The 11,353-nt window shown below is 43.3% G+C and overlaps 1 protein-coding gene across 1 annotated transcript; it reads left to right on the top strand.

The window, feature by feature from the left end:
* The first annotated feature begins 40 nt into the window (after nucleotides 1-40).
* On the top strand, nucleotides 41-10,065 carry SFT2D2 (SFT2 domain containing 2). The gene is made up of 8 exons (XM_072360611.1): nucleotides 41-199; nucleotides 415-501; nucleotides 669-754; nucleotides 1,412-1,493; nucleotides 4,363-4,398; nucleotides 4,514-4,572; nucleotides 5,214-5,243; nucleotides 5,573-10,065. Exons 1-8 carry the CDS (start codon nucleotides 137-139, stop codon nucleotides 5,610-5,612), a joined length of 483 nt encoding a protein of 160 aa, XP_072216712.1. The 5' UTR covers nucleotides 41-136; the 3' UTR covers nucleotides 5,613-10,065.
* Nucleotides 10,066-11,353: the final 1,288 nt, after the last annotated feature.

Below are 11,353 nucleotides of genomic sequence, written 5' to 3'. Positions count from 1 at the left end.
ACGCCCCAGCAGGCCCCGCGCGGCCGCTGGCCTTCCCCCACCTGCCGGGCGCAGGTAGGCGAGGCGGCGCGGGGCCTGCCGGGGCTCGTAGTACACAGGGCGGAGGGGGAGAGCCGTCCGGCCGCGCACGGGCGGCATGGATAAACTGAAGCGGGTGCTGAGCGGCCGGGACGCGGAGGAGCCCGGTGCTCTGGCGGAGGTAACGCTCCGCTACCGGCACCTGCCGCCTCGCGGGGGCCGCCGCCTCAAGGAAAGCACAGGGCCGCTCCTCGGCCTCTGTGCCGCCGGGCCTCTACCGCCAGCCGGCGTCCCTTCGAGCTGCGGCCCCCGGGAAGTTGAGGAGCGCGGTGTGTGGCGGGGTTGTAGCGGTAACTAACGGCGGTAACGCCCGCTTTCTGCCCTCCTCGTTTGCAGGTTATCGACGCGACTTCGTTGGGTTGGGGCACCCGAGTGAAAGGCTTCATCGCTTGCTTTGCGTTGGGATGCGTGTTCTCCCTGTTGGTAAGCGCTGATTGTTCTGAACTGGGCAGGGCCCGCGAGGATCTGTACCCAGGCTGAGGTTTCTGGGTCCCTGAGAGCACCAGGCTTGGTTCCAGTTAGTTACAGCAAGCTAATCGCTAACGAGAATGCTAACGCATGCACTTTTCTCTTTCTCTTTTCCTTTGTAGGGCAGTTGTCTGCTTTGGGTACCAAGGAAAGGGCTGATTCTCTTTGCAGCATTTTACACATTGGGGAACATTGCATCGATTGGAAGGTAATGATCTTTTATATTAGTTCGGAGTAGGTGTGGAAGTAGTAAAAACCAACCTGTGTGGAAGTAGTAAAAACCAACCTGTTTGAGTGTGCACATTTGCTTATGGAGATCTACAGAGTCATAGAATGGCCTGGGTTGCAAAGGACCACAATGATCATGTAGTTTCGACTTTCACCTTGTCTAATTGATGCACCATGAATCCTCAGTGCTCTAAGTGGGGTTCAGAGAATGGATGCAGGTGTGAAAACAACTTTTTTTAGAGGAACGGAGATGAATTGCCTGGCAATCCATGCAGCCTCTGTGGCTGCTGGTTTCAAAGAGAGGGTTAAAAGCATCTGTTGGAATGGTCAAACTGAAGCTGACCTTGATCTGTGCTTCAGCATGAGGCTTCTTCCAGGATTAGTCATTCGGTTATGATATTTGCAAAGTTAGACAACAAATAGCTTAGACAAAGGAGAGCAGGGATGGATCTTGTCTCACTGTATATCCCTTCTCTTTCATTGTGCACTGATTGCCATAACAACACGGTGTCCTGGTATCCCATGTGACAACAGAAAAGTTTACAAAATAAACACCCTTCCTCAGGAGTCTGGCTTGGTTTCGCTTTTGCCTTTAACGCCTTAGATGTTCATCTTGTTTTGTTTTTCCATTCCACAGCACTCTCTTTCTTATGGGACCGATGAAACAATTGAAAAAGATGTTTGAGCCTACCCGATTGATTGCTACTGTTGTTATGTTAGTAAGTATCAAAGGACTCGGTTTTAACTCCAATGCTGGAGAAGACATCTAAAATTATGCAGTCCAGCTGTCCATCTACCACCAGTATTTCCCCACTAAACCACATCCCTCAGTCCAACATCTGAATGTTTCTTGAGCACCTCCAGGGATGGTGACTCACCTTCCTGGGCAGCCCATTCCAGCGCCCAACTATTGAGCCCTTCCTTGTAGGGTGTGATGTATGTCTCAGGATATGTTGTGGGTGGAGTTCTTTCTGTACACTGTGGTGGCAAGGTGTGTGTAGCACCAGCACTTTCCTGTAAGAAAGGGCTGAACCCCTTAACACTAAATAAGCATTAAGTATCTGTAGCTGCTGTGTGTAAGTCCTGCACAAATGTTTTTAGGGTGCTTGATGTCATGTCATGGTATTTTCGTGTTGCTTAAAGATGAAAGGCAGGAAGCTGCTTTCTTAGAGTCGCACTGTGGAAGTTGGTAGGTGTGTCTTATCTTGCATAGTTTTGTATTTATACTCTATATGATTGCTCTAAAAAGCAGTGTTGCTATTTCCACCCTGATAAAATATTTGTTTCTGACAGCAAAAAGGGGTGGAATCCCTGTGCTGTGGTGACCTTGCATTAAACATAACGTCATCTCAGTTGGCTGATAGGTTCAGGTTTTGAAATGCATGCGGCACAACAAAATTGCAAACATAGCATTGAGCTGAAGTCAGCCCTTTCAGTTTTCATCTTCTGAAGATGGGAACTGTGGACAGTCTTTTATTGTGGGGAAGAATTGCTGGTAATTCTCAGATTTCCACTTGTTTAAAGTGCTTTCAGGCTTTTTAAGCTCTTGTACTTTCTCTTGGAGAGTCTAAAATCAAGAAGGTGATTTAACCTGCAGGAAACTCCTCCCGTTTTTCACTGTGAATGGCTTCAGAGCATTCACGTTTTGTAGTTTGTATTTAAACATCTGTGAAGCTACAAGCAGCACATACAGCTTAGGATGCTGACCATGTATGCTCATGATCAGATACTAAAAAGTATCTTCTACTAGTAGTAGTAAAACAGGAGATGATCTGAAATAGACTACCAGTTCCCAAAGACACAGTGTAATGTAAAAAGAAAACAGTGCCTGTTTGAATGGCTGTGTTGGGCTATGTGTTAAAAAGGGATGTTACAAAGCAATACCTGAAAGCACTTGAAAGTATGTTGTGACTTTAATTGATGAGAATTTTTAAGAGTGGAAAGGATGACCCAGGGAACTACTAAGCCATCAGACTCACCTCAGTGCAGGGGAAGATCATGGAGCAGATCCTCCAGGCAGCTATGCTAAGGTACATGGAAGAATGGGAGGTAATATGGGATTACCAGCATGGGCACACCAAGGGCAGGTCCTGCCTGACCAACCCTGTAGCTTTTTATGATGTCATAACTGCATCAGTGGACAAGGGAAGAGCCACTGATGTCATCTATCTGGGCTTCAGTAAGGCCTTTGACAAACATCTCCTCTCATTGGAAAGGCATGGATTTGATGGGTGGACTGTTTGATCAATGAGGAACTGGTTGTGAGAGCCTGTTCAGAGTGGTCAATGGCTCCTTGTCCAGATGGAGATCAGTGACAAGTGGTGTCCCTCAGGGCTCAGTAATGGGACTGCTGCTCTTTACCATCTTCGTCAATGACATCAGCACTGGGACCGAGTGCACCCTCAGCAAGTTTGCAGATGACATCAAGCTGTGTGGTGTGGTCGACATGCCCAAGGGAAAGGATACCATGTAGTGGGACCAGGACAGGCTTGAGCAGTGGGCCCAGGTCAGCCTTGTGAAGTTCAACAAATTGAAGTGCAAGGTCTTGCACCGGGGTTGTGGCAACCCCCATTATCAGTGTATTCCCCACAAGCTGGAGGATGTAAGAAAGCCAGCTGTATCCTTGGCAGTGTGATCTGCAGGTTGAGGGAGGTGATCCTGCCCCTCTGCTCTGCACTGGTGAGGCCTTACCTGGAGTACTGCATCCAGATGTGGAGTCCTCAGTACAGGACAGATGTGGTCCTATTGGAGTGTGTCCAGAAGAGGGCCACAAAAATGATCCAAGGGATGGAACACTTCTCCTACAAGGACAGGTTGAGAGAGCTGGGGCTGTTCAACCTGGAGAAGACCTAAGAGCAGCCTCTTAGTGTCTAAAGATGAAAGAAGAAGACAGACTCTTGGAGAGTCTGTGGTGATAGGACAAAGGAAAATGGTTTCAAACTAAAAGAAGAGAGAGAGAGTTTGGATATAGGGAAGTGAGGCACTAGAACAAGTTGCCCAGAGGGGTGGTGGTTTCCTTGGGGACATTCAGGGTCATGCTGGACGGGGTTCTGAGCAACCTGATGTAGCAGTGGGTGTCCTTGTTCATTGCAGGGAAGTTGGACTAGATAACCTTAAAGGTCCCTTCCAACTCAAAATGATTCTCTGATTCTACTAATTCAGTAATTACCTCTAGTTTCATTACAGTAGTGGCCTTAAGAATGAACAGGAAATGTGACACATACAGCGTCAGAAGAAACGGTCTTAACTGGCAGGTCTGACTTGTGCTAAAAGCTGAAATGCAGTGAATACCTGCTCCGCTGAGAAGTGTATGAGAATGTGCTGGTGTTGCATGAGTATGGAAATCTGCTGCTCTTGCTCCTTTGCAGACATTAATGCGTTGTCTGGACATATCAGGCTGGTGTTTTCCCATTGCTTCAAAAGCATAGTAGCACAAGCGTTTTAAATACAGGGAGCTCTCATATGTCATTGGATAGAACTATGAAATTATGTTATCTGTCTCTGAAGGTACCCACTGCAGTGTTAGAATATCTGTGGAAACTGGAGAGTTGTTTGTATGTTTAATAGAAATCATCTGTTTTCTTCCAGTTGTGTCTCATATTAACGCTGTGTTCTGCTTTTTGGGTGAGTACTTGAGACCCGTATGCGTATATATACTGGAGTATATTTAAGAGATTCTTGCATGGTTGTCTCACTGGCTGCTGTGTTTCCTCCCCTTCCCCCTGCCCTTCTCCCTCAGTGGCGTAAGGAAGGACTCGCGCTCCTTTTCTGTATCTTACAGTTTTTTGCCTTGGCATGGTAAGTGATCTCCCTTGTGCATGCACCTCACTTGGCCTTAGGAGTAACTGAGAGTAAATAGAAGGACTGTGTGTGGGACTTGAGCGTGGATGCATGAAAGGGAAGGAAGGTTTTGTACCCTACCGTTCCCCTGGATGCAAGATAGTGCATCTATGAAGAGGTGACGTATTACTGCTCTTTGTTCTCTCCTTCCACTTCTGGAAGAGGTTCCTTTTGAATGTGTTTAATTTCTTTGAGCCTCTGTACTTGTTAGGTCAAATGACCCAGATGTGCCAATCAAGTTAAGCATCAGTTTTCTTTAAGTTACAGTATGGTCTGTAAAATGCTATTGAATTAGTACAGGAGCGGGTAGGGAGGCTTAGCCAGCCCTCAAAAGCAGTTTTATCTCCCTGTAGGTGTTGGAACATGAGGGCTGCTTGGGGCAGGAACACTTGATTCACCTGCCTCTGCAGCGTGCCCTCTCATTTTGCCATTTCTCAGTGAGGCTGAGCTAAGGTTACTTGCAATGATGCTCCTTCTTCAGAACGTCAGGTCTTCACTTTAGTTTTGTATCTTGAAGCCCTGTTTAGAGCAACACAGTTATGCTTTTTGTGACTCCAGTGTAATCTGACAAGAGTAACCTTTATGATGTTCCTTCTTAGGTACAGCATTTCCTTCATACCATATGCAAGGTAAGTTTCCCTGCTCCCATACCTTTTGTTGTCTTGAAGCTTCATGGTACCAAAGATTTCTATATGGGAGCACTGTAATGTGTGGATTTAAGCTTTTTCACGGCAGTGTTTTAATGGGAGGAAATACTTGTAGTTGCTTAATAATGGGACTGAGCCTCTTCTCTGGTGGAGGGTGCTTGCCTGTGCAAGTCATGCAAGCCATGTAAGCAAAGTTAACAGCTGGTCAGCTGATCTCTAAAGGTGTGAGTGTTGGTGGTGCTGCACCAGCATGCAGTGAGTCGTCCAGCAGCTAACCAAGGTGACTGGTTTTTTCTTTCTCCTGCCCATAGGGATGCTGTGAAGAAATGTGTGTCTGTCTGTCTGTCCTAAGAGGAAAGCTGGACGCTTCACAGACTTCTAGGAATCATAGCAGAACTGTGTTAAGATCACTGTGTATGTACTTTGCTACTTCCGTCCTAAATGCGTGCCTTTCGGCTGGTTGTTAGAGGCTCCTTGTGTTAAATGCAGTGAATGCAATTGCATGGTTTGGGTGTCTGTAGGACAGAGCACTCACGTGACCAAATGAAGTTCAGCCTGGAGGAAGAACTGGGCTGAGACTCAGACTTTGTTGTGATAATTCTCATATAAAATTATTTGGTTTTGCAAAATTAACAGAGTAACAGGTGAAGTCTGTAAAATGGAGACCTTGATTGTGGTGGGACCATGGTGGGATTCCTTTTCAAAGAAGAAAAAGAAATCTCTTGCTAGCTGATTCCTTCCTGAGAACTCTTGTCGTAGCCTTACATCACTTAATCTTTGCACTATTTATATCAGATAATGGAATACTGGTGTTCTATTTCTGCCTCTCTTGCAACAGTTCAGGCCTATGATATTTACACAAAGTTTAATTCCAAATGAAAAGGCTGTTTTAGAGTATTTATGGAATGTTTGATTTTGTTTTCTTACATGAAAAAATGGTTTCCAGTTTAGATTGGCAGTGTTTTCTTAAAATACATGGAAGGGACATTTTCATCTGCAAAGATTGGTTCCTGCAAGAGAAGCACTTGCAAAATTACGCTAATCAAGCTTTTTAGTTGCCAGAAATGTGTTCTTCGCCCTGACTCCAGCTGAATGCAATACATTCAAGCTAGGAAGTGAATTTATCACTTGAAATGATGTGGTTCTCTTCTCTCCAGCTGTAGCACAGGAACAGTGTGAGGCTGAGGGCACAACTGGTAAGCTGAGAAAGAGCCTGTATGTGTCCTTTCTCAAAGGACAAAGTCCCTGTTGATAAGGTAGAAGCAGGCTGGTGTTTAAGCAAGTCCAGGACTGGCAAAAGACATTTTCTTCTGAACCTTTTTTGTAAGTGAAATCAATTTCATTGATCCTAAAATTCTCTTCTGCACTTGTGAATATCTTCTGCTCTGAGAAGGAAGTACAGCTTTCTATTGTTCTGTGGTTGTTTAACCAAAGGAAGCATGCAGCAGTCTCGCTGCCAGCTTCAAACAAGCACTGACTGGTCAGTATCCAGGTTCCAAGGCCATTGCCCCGTTCTTCTGAGCTATGTGTAATCATGTACTCCCAGACCATTTCAGCAATCACTAGTTTTAATATCTGAATGCAGGTTCCTGCTTGTACTACGTTGGATACTGTTTAACATTTCTTGCCTTTCCTATTAGCAAGCTGTCTGAACTGATGGCTGTGAAGATCATTAGCCAGTGAACTTCAGTATGATCTGAATCCTCTTTCCTCATCTACATAGAGTTTAGACATCTAACTGCATTATATTTGCATAGCAAGCATGTCCTTGACTTGCACCACAAAGACTATGGTGCAGCAAAAGCCAGGATCTGTTCAGCAATATAGTACAGGCCCACAGTGAAGCACAATAATTCTGTGGTTGCCAGAAAGTTACTAGAAACAGAGTTAACTCTAAACATTAATTGTCCATCTGGTAATTTATAAAACATGGTAACAACCCCCCATGAGGATCCTCTCTAAAAACAAACAAACAAAAAAGTATCTTTTCAGGATAGAAAAGGGGGAACTTCAAGAGGCTTTCTCTGTTTCCAGCTGGCTGGTGGTACTCTTACAGAGCCATTAGTAATTGCCTTCTTGAAAATGTGGTACGTTGAGATGAATCAGTTCTGTGGGATGACTTCCCCAAGTGCTGTTTCCCACTGCTATTTTTTTCTTTCCGTAGGCTCTGGAAGTTAGTGTTGAAATGACTGCATTGACTATTAGTATTACTTTCTTTTTTTTAAATAAATAGTTAAAGGCCCAAGAGAGACTGAGAATTAAAGAATGCCTGTACATTTTTTCCCTGGCTCTGGATATCTAAATGGATGTAAGACTTTTTTTTTAATGAGGGAGTAGCTTCAAAACCTAACGTGTATCTGTCAAAGGGCCTGTCAAGGTCAGGCTTCCATTAGGGCTTGGATAATATATACAGAATTCCTTTGTGTAAGACCAGTTGAAGTACAACTCTCATGCCTTTCACATCCCAGTGTTTGCTTAGCTTTAATATCTCTGGGTGTTCCCAAAGAACTCTACAAGTACAGCTTATGGTATTTTTTTCCTTCCCTCCCCTGGGAAAGTTCTGTTAAGTTATATAATCATTTCAGGCCTATCAGCAGCCAACATAATGGAGTTTTAGTTCAGTTTTGTTTGGGTTTTTTTAATAGTTCAGATTAGAAGAGAAAAAGCCTTTTGCTTAGTCCTTGACTAGCTTTTGCAGGGCTGTAGTACCATGGCTCTCTAGCATTTTCATTGTAAAAACACTAGATTTGGGTATGCTGCATACTGCTTTTTCAACTTGTATACTATAGCTAAGTGGGACCTTTTAGTGTTGTGAGCTCAGCCACTTGGAAGAAGGAATTTCTTTTTTCACTACCAAGAAATGGTAAACTTGAATGGATTCACACACACTTTTTTTTTAAAGCTGTAATTCCAATTCCACAGTTTGATACAATAATAAAGAAGAACAAAGGTTTATTTGACTGCATAGCACGCGAGGCTTAGCAATAGTGCCCAGAAGGGAAGGGAATTCCAAAGGAGATGGCAAAGACATAAGTGATCACCGTAGTGCTGTTAGGATTCGTGTTGCCTTCTGGTGCTGTATTCTATTTTTGTGAAGGTCAGGTGGTAGCGGAGTTTCACTGTGCCCTTGTCAATATGTGAAAACTACTCAGGGTTTGTCACTTCATCTACAAGCAGTTTTGATTTAAAGGTAGTTCCTCTTTATCAGAGCAAAACACTGTAGATTCCTAATCACGTATATAGTGATAGTTGTACACAGGCTGTTGCCAAGTATAGCAGTAGAACATTCTTCTATCTTGTTACACATCTATATTGTTAAAAATAATTTATATGATTGATAGGTAAACTAATATGCGCGTTCCCTCTTGACCAGTTTCAGTCTGAATTAGGTTATACCATTTTTGTCATCAAGACTTCTATATGCTTGGAGTTGATTTCATCAGCTTTGGTTATCTGTTTACCAGAAAGTGTGGTGGACTTTTTTAAAGCCCTCTAGCTTTCTATTGTAACATCCTCCATGTCAGAAACGTTTGCCGTGTGCACTCTGCTGCAAAGAGATATTTGTGTTTTAAATTGTAAGGCTCCTTCCTTAATAAAGGCCTTATGCAGTTGCCTACAGCACTTAATTCAAGGCTGACTTTCTTCAGAAAGTTGGATGCCCATCTCAGCAGAGTTTGGTGCTCTACCAGTAAGTACTTCTTGAAAGCCTCACTGTTGGTCAACTTGCCCAATGACTTTTGGGGTTGTTTTCTTTTTTTGCAGTACTGTCACTGTAACCAAGCAGCCTTAGCATGAAATGTGCGTATCTGGGATCAGCTGACTTTTCAGATACAGTAGAAATGGAAATGGGTGACGGTGGGTGTTTGTTCCCATAGCACTGAGATTCTGAACATGTAAATGTGGGATTTTTTTTTCATCACTCCAGGGTTTTGCTCTGGTTGGTGTGATTGTGAATACTGATGCTGTCTGAGATGGTTCTACCATGCTGATGTGAACAAGGTGGTCTTGCTTAGTATTTGCTGTAGTAAGACTGCCCATGAGCTGCTCTGAAACCCAAGGAAGAAATTTCTGAATGGATTTAAAAGAATTTTAAGAAATCATGAAAAAAATAATAGAATTCATAAGGCTTTGTTTAAATCCTTAGTAGAGGGGAGTCGTTGCTTCCAGCAAGGTGCAGGAGGGTAGGCCTGGACTGGTTCTAACTTGTGGGCAGATGTTAGCTGTGCCTGTAATACACTTAGACTGCTGTCCCTTAGATGCAGTCTGAAGCTGATGTTTAGGAAACTCCGTTGTGGATAAACATGGATCCTTGAGGGTTGAGTGCTTTTGCTGTGTACTAAGATTGTTGAGTTCATGAAAGTGGTTCTTAATCTGTTTTGGTACTTAGTCGTGTTGATGAAGACAAGATGACTGTTGCTATTTTGGACTTCAAAACTGAGGAGGAGGATGACACATAAACACACGTCTCTCTTAACTGTTGATGTTTACAAGCATAGCAAATACTGACCACGTAGGATAGAAAGCACAAAAATGGTGTATTTTCTTAAAGGTGTGTGCCTTGCTGTCTTTTGACAACACGTTTTTTAACAGCTGTGGGAATTGTTTTGTAAAATAAAACCCGGACTCTCAGAATTTCACCACGATGTTTTGTATTGTTACTGATTCTATTTGTTGCTCCTTTTCTGTGTATTTGCACTGTTTGATTTCTACTTTGATAAATAATTTTCTTTTCAGAACTTTTTCTGTAACGAAGCCCTCACTTACGAGTGCTGTTTTTTTCTTCAATAAAGTTGTAATTGCATTCAACAAATGGCTCTTGCGGTGAATTTGGATGTTGTAATGACGATGACTGCTTCACAGGAAGGTCCAGTTTTGTTGTGTTGTTTTTCCCAATGGAAGAGACTTGTCATTCAGTAATGCAGAAACCTAGTGGCTTATATTTTATCTGTTTGAGTAGAGCTTACAGGAACCAGGGGAGTCTCGTTTAACTTTCTTGTCAAGACAGCTATGAGTATGAATCTAAACCTACAAATGCAATAGATCCTTTCTTTAAATGTTTAGTGCTTTGTTTTCTCTGCCTAGTTCAACCTGCATAACTTGGAGTTGTTTGAGCGGGTCCAGCCGAGGGCCATGAAGGTGATGAAAGGGCTGGAGTACCTCCACTATGTACGTAGGCTGGGAGCATTGGGGCTCTTCAGCCTGGAAAAGAGAAGGCTCAAGGGGGACCTTCCAGTACCTGAAGGGGGCCTACAGGAAAGCCTGGGAGGACTTGTTATAAGGGCACTTAGCGACAGGGTGAGAGGAAATGGTTTTAAACTGGAAGAGGACAGATTTAGACTAGATACATATCAGGAAGAAATTATTTACTGTGAAGGTGGTGAGAAGCTGGAACAGGTTGCTTAGAGAGGCTGTGAATACCAGCACCCTGGAAGCAAATCCGTGATTGATTTGAATTTAGCAATGAGACTACTGGAAGGCTGCTACACACCTCATGTCTACCCTTTCCCCTTCTTCCTTCTTGAAGTCTGATTTGTAAGAGAGTGCTTTATGGATGCATGTAGCTGGAATTTTTTCCCTTTGCTTACTTGTTTATTTCATATTGAGCTCAGTCTTGGTCGCAGTATCCACAGGGTAAAGGATCGTAAATGTCCATCTGTACTGAACTGCAGAAACTCCTGAAGAAAGCAAAAACCTCTGTTTTCCCTTTTTTTCTTTTCTGAAGGAAACTTCAGATTAATTAGAGATGGAATAGAATATCTAAGCTGCCAATATAATAATAATATCCAATCTTTGGGATTGCTATTTTAAGCCAACCTATTTAAAACCCTTTTAAGTTTTCCTCAGGCTCCCATGTGGCATCTCTAGAAGAGGCTATTCCTGAGGGTTTGTGATATAAAATCTGCAGAAACGAGGAGTAACACTGATGTAGCTGGAAAATGGTACGTTAGAAGTATGGACTGGCCAGCATGATTTCAGTGCATCCATGAAGGGATGTCACTTCCAAATATGTGAAGTGAAAACAAATTATTTTGTTGTGAGTATTTGCTCTTGTGTTTTCTAGTTGTGTGTAATAGGGCGTATAAGTCTTGTTA

Source organism: Excalfactoria chinensis, chromosome 1 (genome assembly GCF_039878825.1).
Source record: "Excalfactoria chinensis isolate bCotChi1 chromosome 1, bCotChi1.hap2, whole genome shotgun sequence".
Taxonomy (NCBI): Eukaryota; Metazoa; Chordata; class Aves; order Galliformes; family Phasianidae; genus Excalfactoria; species Excalfactoria chinensis.
Note: the sequence above shows the minus strand (reverse complement) of the source record. Positions and strands in the feature narration are given on the sequence as shown.

What these genes read in the sequence shown, in the direction of transcription:
- SFT2D2 (XM_072360611.1), top strand. Translation starts at nt 137, where the DNA reads ATGGATAAACTGAAGCGGGTGCTGAGCGGCCGGGACGCGGAGGAGCCC. An exon ending in TTGCTACTGTTGTTATGTTA is followed by an intron (nt 1,494 to 4,362) that starts GTAAGTATCAAA and finishes GTTTTCTTCCAG; the next exon opens with TTGTGTCTCATATTAACGCT. An exon ending in TCCTTCATACCATATGCAAG is followed by an intron (nt 5,244 to 5,572) that starts GTAAGTTTCCCT and finishes TCCTGCCCATAG; the next exon opens with GGATGCTGTGAAGAAATGTG.